Below are 18,095 nucleotides of genomic sequence, written 5' to 3'. Positions count from 1 at the left end.
TATCATCCAAGATACGGAGTAAGGAAATCGTTGCCATCCATGAATGGAGGTTATGAATGAAACGTGTTTGCTCAGAGATGAGATAACTGGAGATGAACAGGAAATACACTGAAGATCGAGTGGAATCTCGCCAGGCGGGTCCAGATATGAACTATCCGCAGTCGAGTTTATCGTTGAAATTTACTTTAATATTTTACTGTTTTAAGAAGAGTGAATGTTTCCTGTTTAGGTCAAGACATTTGGGGAATTTTTATTAGATTATTATTCCGCGACTTTGTGATACAGCGAATTTGGCACCTTTTACAGTCACTATTTATTTAACTGAAACATGAGCCAACAACTAGAATTGTAGAATTGAATTAAAATATTATTTGGACTTTTTAGTGAAACAGGTTTTTATTCGACAAACAAACTAGACAAATGTAGATATTTATTTTACTTCCACTTGCTGTCTTTTTTTTTAAATATCAGAAACAAATGCCTTTATCGCTCTTTCAGTCCTCATTTTAAATGAAACACTAGTTTTCTGAATTTTTTATTATATTTTAAAAGTAAAATAGACCAGTCACAACAATTGAAAACAAAAAACTTAATATCTAATAATGTGGGTTATACTAAGTTTGCAACTTTCCTCATTATGAATTAAGTATATTATGTATCACTGGGAAAACTTAGCTCTATTAAAATCTTCATTTATTGGAAATGATCTGAATAACCTTCGGAATAATTACTAACTTTATCATTAATTAATAAAAAGCAATGATATTTTAAATAAATAAGTGCCCAAAGTAGGTGAGGCTAAAAATTTCAGAAATTCAGCTATAATAAAAAAAAAAAAATTTTAACGTAAGTACGTTATTATTTTTCTAAAATTTTATAACGAATGTTTAAAATAAATAGTCCAATGTTAATTTTCGTAAATTACTAAATTTAAAAATATAAACGTTCTTGTTAATATCTTGTATTGTTAAGAGGAGTTGAATAAAAAATTCAAGACAAGAAACAGTGATCTAGAATCAAAAATTTCTTGTCAACACATCTTGAAATCTTGACCCTCTCAAATTTGGTTTTATTCATGTCTGTTGATAAAAAAGCATTGTAGCAAAAAATAAATGAAAATGAACAAAACTTAGTTTTGGAACATTTTGAACTGATATTAGGTAAATATTTCACCGCAATTAAAAGCTACTTTAGTTCACTCTCTGTAAAACTGAACTGAACTGTGAAGAATTGAACTTCTAATTTCTAAGGAGTAATTAAGTAAAGAATGATTAGTTTTGAGAGAAACATACCGAAAAGTTTAAAAGATAAAACGCAACATAAACATAGAATTAAGAAAAGAAAAAGAAAATTTAAAAATATTAAAACAGAATACCTAATAATGTTATACAGACTTTTGTTTATTTTTCTATTTACTCATTTTTTACTCATTGTCCATTTTTATAATTACAGTTAATTTTGGTTTAACTAATTTCAGAAACTGTAGATACGACCTGCAATCTTTGACACCTGATATAATTGTTGGAATTAAAACCATATTACGCGTATTTATTTTTTTTTATTTCAAGAAATTTTGCCGAAAAGATAAAAACTCGTCAAGCTGTTTGATTAAATTTAAACTGTCATTATTTACCATTCTAAAACGATTCTAAATTTACTTTACTATTCAGTTAGGTCTAATACGATTTTTGAAAATAATGTTCAACAAGAAATTTCATTTTAATTTTGAATTGTTTCACGTTATTTGTGTGAATAGGGCAGGTAGACACTATTGGTAAGTACTTTAAGTAGATACTTAAAACCAAGGTCAGATCCAATAATAAATAATATAAAGGCCCTGTGAACAAAAGTTTCTTAAACAATAACCTAAGACGTCTTTTAATGCACATTAATTAAAAATTAATAAATAAATTGTTATTATGCGCTTAATAAAAGATTGTAGGAAGACTATTGAATACTAATACAAAAAAGATGTATTTTATATGTTGTAGTTTTTTTTTCATTTTTAAAAAGAATGTGTTGTTTTTGTCAACGAGATCAAAGTATTTCAAAAACTTTGCAAAATCTCTCTATTTTGATAGTAGATATACTCTTTTATCTTTCTGGTAAGTACAAAAAAGTTAAAATAATAAACTGAAAAAAAAATCGTAAAAAAAGAAAGAAAAAAAAAGAATAAAAGAAAATAGTAAAAAAGGTAAAAAAATTTTTAAAATTTTCTTCTTCCGTTTGCTTTTTTTTTATCGCTATTTCATTACAATGTTTCAAGATCTTTTAAGTCATATCTATTATTTCTTAAATTCTTGTGTATTAAAGTGTACAAGGTCTTTTAAAATGATTCTCATCTAGCTAAATCTGAAATTGAATTACATGTAAAAAAATTGTGCCGCTCTACGTCAATAAATGTTAAAACTGTCAGATACAAAATTGACAAATTGTCTCTTAATTGCATTCAAAAGATTCGTTAAAAAACTACACTATGCAAGAAAACACTTTTATTATCGAAGTTTATTTCCGAATTAGAAATTAATAAATTAAGAATGACAATATTCGCTGTCTGAATGCCTGCCATTAGTTTTATAAAGCGGCATTTCTGATTTTACTTGAGAAATTCACAGGCAACTAGATGAAAATCATTATAACACACCTTGTCCTTACCCGAGCTCCTTCTGAACCTTAATTTGTTATTATTGTGTTCAAAATTGTTAATGGAAACACCCACAGTAGATACTAATAATTACAAGACTATACAAATTTAATAACTCAAATTTTATTAAAATTTCAATCTATTGTAACTGGCAATTTGTGTAGTTACTGGAAAACAGTTCCAAGATCGTATGATACATAAACAACATAAAAATACAATTTAAACTGAATTTGCACTTGTCTGACTTATCGTTGAAGTCTCTACATACAGAATGCTTAACACGTCCGTTTTATGAATTTTGCTTTTTGTTTTTGTTTTAAAATGTTGTGCCGGCTCATTAAAATCCATATCGATCAAATCGCAAATGTCACAGTGTGCATAAATGTTGAAATGTGCGTCTATGTTTAGTCAGATTGGACAATTGAAATGCGCAAAAAAGTAATTGATCTATAATGATAGCTAACGAGCCTCATCGATAACGATTTCTCTTATACGTATCCACAGTAAAATATAGCTCCTGTCTATTGATCTGCGGTTTTATTTAGGTCAAGATCTGGCAGGATAATAAAACTTTATACGATACAGACATGGCGATATTAAGAACGATATTGGGTATATTGACCGTTACAGGTGCCCATATTGTCATTATTTTTAGCGGTCAAATCAGAAATAATTCGCAATTACGTATACGCGAACACGTTTGCTGTTAACAGGAGTTGTTCCTACGTGACTGAATGTTTTTGTTGGTAATGTTGGCGATGGCTAATGTCATTGGTTTACATTACAGCCTGCTTAGATAAAAATTCTGCATTTTCCCCCTAATCAAAATGGCACATCAGACCGCAAACGGCCATTAAGTCGTGAAGTATGAACCCTTATCGGAAGGGTTACGTAACCCAGAACGTGGTGAAATGATGGTCAAAATTGTTAAACCTAACCGCTTATTACACGTTGTTATTAGCATGAAGGCAGCCGTTCACCGGTGCTTTTTGAAATCATCCCATTAAGAGAAAAGAGACGGAAAGTAGCGCGTGTTGAGTTTAAGGTAATAGCTGTAAGCCACTGATGTGAACTTTGCGAGATACCAAGCAGTAAATAATCTGTGACGTTAATGGGTAATAAATAATTAGAATTAGTTCCATTTCCATGTGAGGCTTTATAACGCAGATGTCTTACATAGATTAACTGACTATCGATATTAAACGAAGGTTAAGGTTTTTCACCGTAAATATGGTGCTCGTAAATTTATACGATTATTCCAACCATAAATAATAGGGGGTAATAGGGAATATAGGCCGACCGATTGATGAATAATTGCATGTCGAAGCTGTTGGTATTATTCCGACGTCCATCTGCATACAAATACAGACAACCCATCTTCACTTTACGCGATGACAAAGATACAAAAAATACAAAATGAAACCTACAGGTCTTCTCAGTGACCTTCTGACTCAAGCAAACATATGCTAATAGTACCGGCATTCATTTTCGGAAAAAAATATCATTTTTATTTTCATTAAATGTGCTATAAAAGAAAATGGCTTGTAATATGAAAAACTGACAATACACTAAATTTATTGGGTCCAACACATTATAAGAGAAGAAAGGAGAAGACATAGAAGTCACTGAAGCCTTCAGAATCGTTTTAGATGCTGCATTTTCGTCTTCGTCTCAAACAATGAAAACTGAATTACATTTTTGTTCAGTAACATCTTAATATATATTTAATTTAATATACATATTTTGAATTAATCTTTTAAGAACTTAGATAATGATAAAATCCCAACATGGGAGAAACTAAAAACGTTTTTAAGTAATAACGCAGTTATGCTTGACAATTTAAGTTTAAACTATTTTTTTAAGAGACGTGTAAAAGCGGTATTACAATGAAATAATTAAAATGAAATTTATTAATATAATTATTATTAACAATACTGCATACATTATTATTATTACTAGAATTATTATTAAAAGCCGATTTTAACTTTCTAATGGTGTTTACTTATTGTATCAGTTTGGTATCAAGTGGTTAATCTTGGACAATTTTTGCTTAAAAACATGTAAATAGTTTATAGACCGTAATTATCAATGTACAAACGATTCTTAGCTTTAGACAACAAAAATTTTCTAAAACCAAATGAAAACTTTTATTTTAATTTTATTGTTATTTATTATTATTATTTTTATTAATATTACTATTACTATTATTAGTAGTATTTTTAGCTTAGCCGAAAGTGCTTAACATTAGACAATTTCTTGCATAAAAACTAGAAAATGACTTACTTTGACTGAGAATCCAGTTTATAAATAACTGTTTTCATAGAAATGTAAAAACGTTCATATAACACTTAAATAAGCTTTATTCTTGCTCAAAAAAATTAAGGCTCTAGTTTTAAAAACAATATATTATAATAATTATTATTATTGTATTTACTAATATTATTATTATTTTCTATTAATTATTAATATTTTTATTACTTTTACTTCTATTATTACTATTATTATTATTATTAAATACCAATCATTGCATTCCTATACTGAATGTTAATATACCAGTTTAGAGAAAAGTGCTTAACATTAAACAATTTCTTGCCTAAAAACTATAAAATGGTTTACATTGCCTGAAAACACAGATCACAGATGATCTTTTGCATAGAAATGAGAAAACGCTCATATAACACATAAAATAAGCTTCATTTTTACTTAGAAAAACTAAGCTCTGATTTAGGAGGAAATTCATTATTAAAAGTATTATTATTATTATTATTGTTTTTGTGTGAAAAAAAATCAGTTTATCTTAGACATCCTTTCTGTCTTTATGATAAAAATAAATTCCAATTTTGAAAATTATTGACTTTCTATTTATTATTATTATGTTTATGTCATTTTTGATAATGTCAGTTTGCTACCAGGTTTGGAATAAGCTAGAAAAAGATGTTTCTAAAAAAAAAAAAGGATGTTGCATCGGCCGGGAATCGAACCCGGGCCGCCCGCGTGGCAGGCGAGCATTCTACCACTGAACCACCGATGCTTGTTATCTACGTTTAAACACAGAAAAGATCACATTGACGCTGACATTATTATTTTTCTTCTAAGAATTATTATAACATACAATGATTGTCCTTTGTACCTCCTCCATAATAGAAATAGTGTGGCCATAATAAAAGTATTGAAGACATTTTAAGATCACCAGCTCCAAAGGCCTGAGGGCGTGAAACTAGTTTCAGATGAGGAAGTGTTTAATAAATTATAAGTAAAGATGTTCTTAAAAACAATGTTCAATCTTTTAAACGAACGAAGAAATCAATAAATAAAAGATCATAAGTAAAATATGTATTGATAATTATGATACTAAAATTATCAGTGCTAGTAAATGCCATAGTTAAAGGTGATATATTGACAATTACTTCTATTCCACATTTTTCATAGACCGGTGGAAAATAATTTTTAGTACATAGTTATTGTCAAACTAGTAATATTTTAGACAACGTAAGTACATAATTCATTATTTGCTTATTTCATTCTCGTACTTACTTATACCTACATAAGTATGTTGAATTGTTAACAAATGACAATGTTGTAAATAGCACCAACTGTTTCTAGACAAGAATCCCGTTTATGTTGTAGGTATTTCCGGAATACTTGAAGTAGTGTCAGGTAGTGATCTCAGTTTTTAGATCCGTTTAAAGAAGAAAAAGTCTAAGTATAAATATAGGACATCGTACATAAAATGTTCATTGTGCAACCGAAAGTAGTTTCACAAAGAGTGCAACTACTGCTAATAAATAATAAATAAATAAATTAAATAAACATTTTTTGATAAGTAAAACTAAAGTAATTAAACATCAAAAATAGAAAGTAGAAAAAATAATATATTACACTCGTTTTATAAGACTTAATTGTGGCACTCATTTTATTGGCGCACTCCTTCGTCGTGCTCTAAAACCATTCGTGGTTACGAATTACGATTTTCCTAATTTGCTAAGAATAATTTTCATTATAAAACAAAAAACGAAATCGTTTTCTCGGAGAGTTCCAAAAATTGGTAAAAACAGGATTCGTTTTTTTCTTGGCCACCCGGTATAACTTTGGAGTCACGTTTGTATTAGTAACTTTTTTCAGAAGATTTAGTAGACATTTTAAATTAATGATGGATAAATAAAATAAGATGCTCTCATATTTATGTGCAGCGCGAAGAGTAAGCATCAGAAGACATATTAATTTGGATTTTTTTAATATTTAGAATCGTATACTTGTTCAGTTAGACAGCAGCAAACGCTAAAATGAATTAGCCTAATTTTTGAATATGGCTTGCATTAAACGTAATCTCCAAAAAAAATGTGCTTACTGAAAATATACTCGTAATTAGGCTTTTGCCGTTTTTTTGTTTTCAAAAAAATAAATCTCTTTGGGTTAGTGAAACGAACTGGAAAGTCAAACCTACTTGAAAACCTACGCTACGTTAGGAATTCGCACAATGTAGTGATTAAATTAGAAAAGTATGCTTAATATTAATATTAATATTAAGACTGACTGAAATGGTGTACGTAGGTATGTTTTTTTATTCGAGAAATCGGAAGTTATTCAGTGTGTTTGCAAACCTTAATAAAGGTGAAGGTTTTCGTTTTCGTTTGAAAGGCCATTTAAATTTAGATTGGTATCAGTTGATAGATCTTCATAGAAAGTTAATTTTACACTATTACATTAATTTTCTTCATTTACTCCAGTTTTAGTATAATACGAGTACTAAAAGTAAAAGACGCTCGAATAAAAAATGCCGTGTTACATTTTTGGTTTATTTCTCTATCGTCTCTACACATTTAACATGCCCTTAAAATTAAAATTCTTTGTGTTAACTAAACAAACTTTCCTCTCCAGGCTTTAAGTCAAATGAAGAGTTACAAGCAAAAGTATGCCGAATTAAAAAAATTAATTTGATTTAATTTGCTCTTAAGAGCGTGTACCAAAAAATTTAAATACCCTAAATATTTCGTAAATGGCAAAATTTAGATATAGGGAATGCTTATGAAAACAACCTTAAAATAACTCTAGAAATCCAAAAACGCTTAAAAAAATATACCTTTCCATTTAAAATAAGGAAGTTGATAGCGACTTTCGGTATAACCGGAAGTGTCACCATCTTGAAAATAATTTCATTGTGCAGAACCTAAGAGATTTTCATTGAACAGAACCTAAGAGATTATGGTTGTGTTCAAATTTTTAGATGATAACCATTATTAAAACTACCAATACTTCTAATGTGGGGTTTAGACGGATCACCCGGTATGTTTAATGCCAAAATTAAATCATTTTTGTTAGTTGTGTTTACAATTAAAAAAAAATGCCCAAAGGCGTCGTAATAAAATGTTTTTTCTACTCATAGCTTTTAGACAACTATTTCCCACACGCTGGAGCGGACTTTCCCACACTGGGGTGTTTTTTACTTTGCAACTTTGGTTAGGGATATTTAATGAGTTGGTTGATGCGTTTTTGTAATGAGTGACAGTTCATGTCAATTTGATGATTGTTTAACCTGTCACCAACCCATCAGCAAAAAGAACTAAATTATCAAAAAAACTGTATTTTCACATGGATAACAACCAGCTGTAAAGTTGTTAGGTTGGTACGCCATGTCTGTTTTTTTTTTAGTGTACCGATTGGCAGTACTAATTCCTTGTCAAAATTTGACACTTGGCACAAGCGCAGTAAGGAAAATGATAATTTCAAACTGAAATTTTAAAAATAAGCAGCCAAAAGTCTATAAAGAAACAAGCAACGCTAAATGTTGGCCATTATAAAACGCCACGCAAAAATCGAGCAACTTTGCCTAGGCGCTTTGAAAAGAATATTGGAGAGAACAGTAAAAAATGTTTTCTCGGTAATTTTCCTTTTTCTACCTACCATATGCCCTTTATCTAACTCCTGCTAAACGTTTTGACCTACCAGTGCTCAAAATACCGAGTTAAAAAAATTTTAACGCAATACCAAGGACGGGGAAACTTTTCTCCCTGCACGCACAATAGAAATTTACATTAAAACAAAGTATTTTGGACCAGTTTTATAACTTATAGATTTAATTTAAGTGAATAATTAACATATTTTAAAAACTTTCAAAGATTCTAACCTATATTTGTGGACACTGTCAATTTTGACAAATTTCTCACTAGAAATTACTAGAAACAATGGCGCTCGTTTAAAGACCGACTTATATGTGGCAACGTTGTCTAACAGTCATAATCGCAATAGAATTTGGTCAACAATAAAAATAAATTATTTTTGAAACGGTTTCCTAGGAAATAATTCCCAGTGTTGGCACATCTACAAGTTGTGATTTTTTTGATGAATTTTAATTTTTTTAAATTAAAGAAACTGCTAAAGTCTGATAGAAATTTTAAAAATAATTATTCATCGTTTTGTTAGGGAACGATTACCTATTGTGAAGCATAAAGTCATTAAAAAATAATGAATACTAAAAAAGGTAACACAATAAGTTTGTATCTTCAGATTATTTAAAATATGACTTTAGGAATTTTTTCAACATTTTTCCCGTGGTTTTTATGAAAGTGATATTTGTTTGTAAAGCAATTTCCCAGATTCGCACTTCGTGCAGCACTCGCTGCGCTCATGCAGCAAACAAAGTGTTCATCTGCGCGTAAATAATTATTTCAACACTGTTGTTAGACTTTAAAAAATTATAATAAAATACGTAAAGACCAAGTTAATAATAATAGTAATATTTCTTTTTTTTCTCAAAATTTATTAATGATAAAATGACAATTAAGTTTATAGAAAAAAAATGCACCCCCATGTCTTTCATTATCTTAACCAAGTGAGTGCATTTTAAGAGTCTTTTGTCAGAGGTCACTGTCAGTACAACAATACACAATTAGATAATAATTACGTTAACATTTTTTTTATGTTATTGTAACACATTTCGATTTATATTGAAAGTGCAAAGCTACGAAATCAAGTGCAAATTTCGCAAGATTACAATATCAAATTAGGAGAAACCTTTAAAGAAACAAAAATGATGAATCACCGCAAAATTTGCTTTGTAAGCAAAATCTATAATCTATAACAATTCCCTTTCATTTGCCCCCCGATGATCCATCCGGAATTAGCCCATTTCACGCATTGCCAGACCCCATCCTTTCATAATTAAGCAGTCCGACTTATTACAACAGAGATTTGAAACAATGACTTGAATTGATGGATGATTAATTTGACATTCGTCACGATGTACGAAAATCAATTATGTGTAATAACTTGTCCCGATGTATTCATCATATGTATCAAAAACACAAGACTTCGCACCAGGAGAGCAGCACCTCCTGGCATATTGTATGGTAATTGTAACAAGGGGAAAGCCATGTCGGGAAACATCCCGCTGCGCTTGTCGTATAGCCAGGATTTGTCACTTGTTCTCACCTGCACACAAAAATCACAGATGTGTTTTTAATAAATGTAATAAACGCACGCATTCTCTGAATAGTATAATATCATGGTCGACGAAAAAATAAGGTCATCAGCTGCAAGGGAAAGTGTTAATAGACCTCTAGTGGCCACAAGCTATTTTGTAGAACGGGGGTCCGCTCCCTCACAATAACCGTAATGATGGAATTAAATTCATCAGATTCAAATTATTGCAACGTTTCAAATTGTAAAATTGGTATTGTTCGCAACCACAAAACCTTTTCATCCGTTCACTTTTCACCCTGTTTTCCGAAAAAATGTTCATTTCTCGTTTTGATTGAATAATAAATAAAATTCCTAACAATAAATAAATAACTCCGTTTTATCTGCTTTACAACAATTATTGGCATCGTCAAAGATTACTAAAGTGTTTTTAAATGAATCTCATCTAGTTAACTTTGAAATTGGTTTACATGTAAAAAAAAATGTGCCGCTCTGCTCAATTGAATTCTCTGTCAATAAATGTCAAAACTGTCAGTTGTGAAATTTACAAACTGTCAATTCATTAATTTTAAAAATTTCGTTGAAATGCAACTAAATTGTTACACTGTGCAAGAAAACACTTTTATTGTCGAAGCTTATTTCTAAGTTGGAGAGGGGTAATGTGAGAATGATAATATTCGGTGTCTAAATGCCTGTCATTAATTCTATAAAGCGGCATTTCTGATTTTACATGGAAAATTCACAGACGACATGATGACAATCATTTAAAAACACACTGTATAAAAAAGACATGAGATTTTAACAATGGTATTAAATGCTGAATAAACTCAATAATTCAATAATATCAAAGTAATTTTACAATAACATAGCTTTAAACTTAAATTTAAACCTTAAAAAAAGAAAAAAGAATGAAAACAAATGAAAGCACAGAAGCCAAATTTTTGTTTTTTTCACTTGAAGTTGTTACTAAACCCCGAGACAATGTATACGGTGTGTACAAGAACAATGAACAATAAAAAATACTCGGAAAAATGGGCTAAATAAAATTAGAGTATGTTTGTCTTTTAGCAAATATAAAGAGCATTTTTTAAAACATCATCCAAAAGTAAAAGAATAACGACGAATCCCTTCTTCCCAGAAAGACCAAAAGTCCCTCATTAAAGAAAAAACGAATTACAAACATTTTCTTGAGTTAACAAAAGAATATTGATGATTAAAAGTCTACCAAAGTTTTACCAAAAATGTCTACCTGAGTTAAAAAAGAAATAAAAACATAAAACACCAAAACATGAAAAACTATACCATTCTTTGTATTAACTAAACATTAAATATTGGGAAGAAAAGAAAAGCAATGAAAATAAAGGAGTTCACTTCTGCTGTTAATAATTATTTTACATACATATTTTCAAAAATTTTGCTAAAGAAAAAAGTACCTACATATACCTATCCTATTAAGTATTGAAACAACCTATTTAAACGTATTTAAATAACGGTGAGTACAAGACAAATAAAAAAAAACTACAGGCAGTGGAGCATTAAATTCTAAATAGCAAGAGATAAAAAGGTAATGCAAAAAATTATCGAAAATTGCAAGGTGAACCTTCTAAAAAGTATATTTTTATTACTGTAATGTCTTACAAACTAATAATAATCAAATTGCATTAAATTCTAAATAGTAAAAGATAAAAAGGTGATGCAAAAAGTTATCGAAAACTACAAGGTGAACCTTCGAAAAAGTATATTTTAACCACTAATAATCAAATTGCTAGATTTACCAACACTTGTCTCATCCAATGTGTGTTCGTTTAGTGAAATTCCAAAAGGTGTCTTGCTCTTGATTTACGAAGAAAATCACTTACAATGATTCCTTGTAACTCTCATTTCGACGAGAACTAATTACCAAACAATTTTTTCGCATACTGGGTTATTTTTTTAACTTTGCATAGCCCCTACTATGTTCAATTAAAAAAATGTATATCAAAGCATTGATTGCGACTAAATACTTTAGGTATTCTTTCCTACGTTTCTGAATTTTTTCAGAATTCTTCTACAACGCCTTTTAATAAAAATGAATTAATTAGTTATTAGTAAATATTAAGTAAATGAACTGTCATTTCTTAAAGAAAAATCCGTGATTTTTATTACTATATAAATTACTATATAAAATAAGTATACGTAAGTATTATAAGTATAAGTATATAAATAAGTATATAAAATAAAAATTTCAAATACTAAATAGGAATTTTTTAGTGCAACTTTTAAGAATCGTTTGTTTTAGAATAACACTAGAAACTAGTATAAAATTTCGCATAATTAATTTTTTTGTATTTTTAGTTTTATTAATTTTAGTTAATTAGTTAGTTAGAAGAAATTTTAGAATAATTTTGGAAAACTTCGCATTTATAGAAAAAATATTAAATAGTATTTAATAGCAGACGCTGATTCCGTCTAATTATTATTAATTTTTGACACGGATTTTAAAACATAGTAAAATAAAATACATATATTAGCTGTTTCGAAACTATAAAAACACCAACGTCACATTGTCTCTTAAAATTAATTGCTATAAATTATTCATGCACTTGTGCAAAAAATCTAATGTAATTTATAGTTTCAATCACACATCTAACCATTAGTAGCTATTTTACATTTTTATCAACCTTATTTAATAAGGTTTTATAGTTTTGAAACATCTAATAAATACTTTAAGCAAACTAATCTGGTATAACAAAAAATCCATTTTTTTTCAATTTGCCATATTTTATTACCACAAACATTTCCAAATTCTGCGAATATGGTTGAACTAATAAGGTACGGGATAGTACCTTAGGTTGAAATGTAAGAATTACGGTTGTAAAGAATTAAATTTCCTTAAAAAATTAATGTGATCTTGATTTGGTTTGATGTCAACCGTTTCGGTCCATATTCCAGATTGTTACTTTTTTTTAAATATCTTCGAGCCGAGTTAGTTTATAACGTCTCCTGCTATTTATTTCTTTGTAAAAAAATATCAAATGTATGTTTCATATTCAAACATACTTTCAAAAAAACTATTTTTTACAAATATTTTAAATGTTACAGTAACCTTTTGGGAGAACAATAGCCCAGCTACTCAACGGGCTGTAAACTTTTCTATGGGGCATAAGTAACTTACCTACTCCTAGGAAATAACAATACAGAGGATTTTAAAATTTGAGCTTGAACACTCTTTTTATCTCTAGAGTGATTTTCCTGGCTCTTGATTCATTTATAAAGAAACTATTGACCATTTTTTAAGTAGAAATATTTTTATTCACTAATCAACGTACAACAAATGAAGCAATAAATTCCACACGTTTCTTTTTTATCTTTTCTATTTTTATTTATTTTTATCATTCTTAATAGAAACGTTTTTTAATGAATACTTTTCCGTACAACTTACTTATAAACATGTGTGTACATGTCGTATAATTACAATTTTTTTTTCTTTTCAGACTAGTGACTTGGACACGTTCCTGTGCAAGCAGGAGTGGGAACGTCGGCTCGAAGAAGAACTCGACAAACCTCGACGAGATTCAGCATCTCAAATCGATGATTTTTTCGAACCCGCCCACAATCGCCATCAACCCACCATGAGTTACGTTTCGATGAGAACCCTTCCTGGAACAGACGACGATGTTTTTCTACGACCACCCCTTTGGGAAGACATAGCCAGTAGCATACAAAACATAGACCCCGAAAATGCCAATATGTTAGGAGTAAGCCCCAGTCACGTCAAACTAGAAGCCGTTGACGAACTAACTGCCAGTTGCCCTCCAACGCCGTCCCCTCTCCTCTCCCCCTTAGAAATTAAAACCGAAAAGGTAAGTATAGTCCAAATAATAAGCCTTATTCGAATCAAAATTTTGTTATAAATCAAAAAAGTGTTTTTTCAAAGTTTATTTTGTTATAAATTAAAGTGTTTTTTCAAAAATATTAAAATAAGTAAGAGCTGGGAAAAATAGTTCTACGTATAAAAAATTTCCCCCCAAGCCCAAAAAGAATGGGATGAAGCAATGGCTGATTATTTAGAATTATTATTCAGAATCTAATGATAAAGACGATTTTGAAGATGAAATAATGAATGAGGTTAAAGATTAGATGTCATTCCATTTGTTTGAAGAAGAACTTATCCGTTTTCTGTTTGTTAAAACCAAAGAAAACGTTGTTAAAACTTAATCAACTTCTAAAACTTCCAGATGTATGCTTACTTCTAGATTTTTTGATCTATGTTTTTTTTTCATTTGATAAAATTTTGTTAATAAAAAATGCTTGGTTCTATTCATATCTTTTAATACAGCGTCAATCGATTCGCCAATAGTGACGCATATGATCACTGAGACTCCAAGGTTTCTAAATTTTTTACCAAACTTTTCTTCAGATATACAGTACGATATTTGTTAGATTGTTTTTGTGCAATGCACCAAATTCATATTACCTTTTGGGGTAACAAATCTAAATATGCTACACGTCCAAATGTGCCCCACCTCACCCTACACGCCACACGTTAGGAAGTTAATAACACAAGTACTTATCAGAATTAGTTTAGAGACTGCTGATTAAATGAAAATGGGTAAATTTTGAGATTGAAAAACAAAAAACCAATTTATATAATTATAATTAAATAATTTATATAATAATATAATAATAATAATAATAATATAATTTATTTATTCCAGAAGGCTGAAAGGTCGAAATATTTACAAATTTGGTTGAAAAATCGGTTCCCAAATTCCAGAATTCAGAATTTTAAGTTTAAAGGTTAAAAACACAATTAAATGTAGGAAATGGCTTAAAAAAGTACGAGTGTATTTTTACTAAATCTCAAATACCTCCTCAAAAACTTATGATCACACAGAATTCAACGTTTATTTTTAAACACCACGTACATCATATTTTTTTATGCATGAATGTTAACTTCTTCAGAATTTTTCTTCATTTTTTATTAATTAATAAGATTAATGAATTAATAAAAAGTCACTGCGTATGAAATTATTATTTCTTACGATGCTTAAACCTTATTGTTTTGTGCAAATAATATCTATAAGAATGTCTCCAATCCTAAGAAATTATTAATTAAATAAAATTTTAAACTTTAAATAATCCTAATTTTAGGCATAACAACAGTTTTCTTACGTATATATTTTTTATTCCAGCCATCACTCATCGTTTGTCCTGGAATGACACTAGACATTTTAATATTTTTAATTTTTTTAATAATAATTTTTTATATATTAATTAATATTCATCATTATGAGGCAAATTCACACGCTCGTAGTTTCTGATATTAAAAAAATACAATTTAGAAGTCCAAATGTACCCCACCTTACCCTACCCGTTTGGAAGTTGAAAATGCAAGTAGTGTTTTCTAACCTTTTGCAAAAACTGTCAATTTTCATAATTATTTTTCTCTTCTAAATGTCACAATATTAAGTTTATTTGAATGAAAATATCCTAAGTTTAATAGAAAATAAGTGGATATATTAATCTCTAATTGTTGCTGATTAAATAAAAGAGAAATGTTAAAAATGAAAGAATAAAACTCAATAAACCTCCAACTCCAAAGTAAAAAATAAATATTTCCCGAATTTTAAGTCTAAAAATTAAAGCTTTAAAGCCATAATCTTCAATAGTTTTCTTTGAGAGAGAAAATCCTAATTCTGATCTTTAGATAATGCTGAAAAAAATGGGAAAATTTTAAGAATGAAAGACAAAAACACAAGTTAGAAGTTAGAAAATTTACTCCAAAATTGTTCATCGAAAAGTTAAAACAATCAATTGTAAAATTGTAAAATCGGCACTGAAATTCCAGACTTTCCAAAAACGATTGAAAGACTAAATTAATTTCTAAACTTAGTAGAAAATACAGATGACTTTTAAAGCTGAAATGCAAATACTCAGAATCTTCAATAGTTTAATTTGAAAGAGAAAATCCTAATCAATTCAGTGGCAAATATTGACTTTTATATACTGCTGCTTAAAAAAAATGGGAACATTTTAAGAATGAATGAAAAAGGCGCAAGTTAGATGCGATATGCTCCAATTCCAAAGTAAAAAAAAAAACAATATTTCCAGAATTTTGGGTTTAAAACTTAAAAGAAATTCAAATTAGATTGGAAAATCGGCACTCAAATTTTAGTTTATAAATCTGAAAGGGTAAGAAACGATCGAAAGACGAAATTTCAAACTTAGAAAATATTGATATTTTCAAAACTGCAATGTATTTGTAGCTTTAAAGTCAAAATATTCAATAATTTTAGGTCTGGATGTCCAAAATCCAAATTTAAAGATATCACTAAGCTCCAACTCTAATTTAAAAAATTGAATAAATATCAAAAATCCTCAAAAATTTTGATTCGAATATTTGAAGGCTTATTTGACTGCACTAAAGATAGTAAATAAAAAAATAAAACAACACAAATGTATAATTTTGTCTCAGGTGTTGCAACAGACCACCCCCACCCTACACCTGATGGGCACCCCAACGAGCCCCTACAACCAGGCGCAGCCCACGAGTCCGCAGCAAACCCCCCACTACCACCAGCCCCAGCAAACGCTGCACCACCCCCACAACAACAACAACAATAACAATAACAACAATAACAACAACACGCACTCCCAGTATAAATACAACAATGCAGTGGCGCCGAGTCCCGCCCCTGGCAGCGCTCTCTACCCCCCCATATCTAGGTTAATGTACGTGTCGCCGTTGACACCCCCCAGCTCTGAGCCGGGCTCGCCTGGGGGCACGCTGCCAAGGCGCACGCCGCCCCCGCCATATCCCGCCCCCGGATGCCAGCAGCAGACGCCCCAGCCGACGATCAACCGAATTACGTCCTCGACGGCGAAGTACAATAGGCGGAATAATCCAGAATTGGAGAAGAGACGGATACACCATTGCGATTTCATAGGTATGTGGCTATTTGGTTAATGCTAGGTTGTATTTACTCTGAATGCAAATGAAGAGTGTGCAGTTATTTGTTTGTGCAAATTATACGTTCAATTGTGAACATCCTATGTGGGTGGTACGGTGTCTATTGAGTTTTATTTGCTTATGGAAATTGAAGGCAGACACTGTAAATATTTGATTTTTTGCATTTACAAACAAATAACTCTATAGAGGACATACGTCTATTAAAACAATGACTTGATACAGAGAAACGTATAAGTAAAATGACTAATATACTTCAAGCTGTTCAAAAAATTCAAATTGCCTTTTAAAAAAATTTGTCGTTTATAAGATTCTCAGTGAATCACTCTTCACCTCCATAACATAGTCATGTTACAAAAATGGGAAAATTCAATTCCACAATATCTAAGGTTTAAAAAGATTTTTAATTAAAAGCTGCCCAATTATCAAGGGATATGCGGATTTTAAAATAATAATAATAATTTATTTGTGGCAGTAAAACAGTTACAATATAATTAGTTACAACAAGAAAAAAAATACGATTACAAAATTAAAATTTTCTATAAGTTGTTCCTAACACAAATTGGACAAAAAGGCAGCAAAAGTGATCAAGGTTTTGGCCCAGACAATAAATGAGAAATAACGAAAAATATGATAATAAAAAAATATATCTAATTCTATTTAATAAAATTATAGAGTGGAAAAAAAAACACATAAGAAAAATAAAAAAAAACCATTTTGTAAAAAACATTTTGTATTTATGTTTAAAATTGCTGATTTTAAAATTTTTTAATGTCAGAGGAACTTCATTGTGCGAAATATTGATGTTCTATATGATGGTAAAGATATGAGACCTTTGTGTCTTAGGTTTAAATTGTGAATACGGGTACGATATCTCAATTTACGATATAAATATGGGGGACATTTTTTAAATATAAAAATAACCTAGGTATACACATTTTAACCCTAAAATTATTTTTAAATATTTTGGTCTTTCAGTAAAAAAAACGTAAAAATCTTGCAGTGGGATCACAAAATCAAATACAAACACAAAAATTTAAAAGGATGTGGACGTGTATGAAGAATAATAAATTGTAGTCCAAATGA

General features: G+C 29.6%; 1 protein-coding gene and 1 non-coding gene across 3 annotated transcripts in view; one reads left to right on the top strand and one right to left on the bottom strand.

Annotated features, from left to right (window-relative positions):
* Nucleotides 1-18,095, top strand: part of LOC103313193 (dendritic arbor reduction protein 1) — a 215,162-nt gene that overhangs the window by 190,605 nt on the left and 6,462 nt on the right. For both annotated transcript variants that reach the window (XM_008195799.3, XM_015978401.2), the window contains 2 exons: nucleotides 13,534-13,902; nucleotides 16,518-16,989. In XM_008195799.3, the coding sequence (XP_008194021.1) occupies nucleotides 13,534-13,902; nucleotides 16,518-16,989 (841 nt within the window). The remainder of the gene's footprint in view (nucleotides 1-13,533; nucleotides 13,903-16,517; nucleotides 16,990-18,095) is intronic.
* Nucleotides 5,605-5,675, bottom strand: TRNAG-GCC (transfer RNA glycine (anticodon GCC)). Its single transcript has one exon. It is a non-coding gene; the product is annotated as a tRNA-Gly (tRNA).

This window comes from Tribolium castaneum, chromosome 1 (assembly GCF_031307605.1).
Source record: "Tribolium castaneum strain GA2 chromosome 1, icTriCast1.1, whole genome shotgun sequence".
NCBI lineage: Eukaryota > Metazoa > Arthropoda > Insecta > Coleoptera > Tenebrionidae > Tribolium > Tribolium castaneum.
Note: the sequence above shows the minus strand (reverse complement) of the source record. Positions and strands in the feature narration are given on the sequence as shown.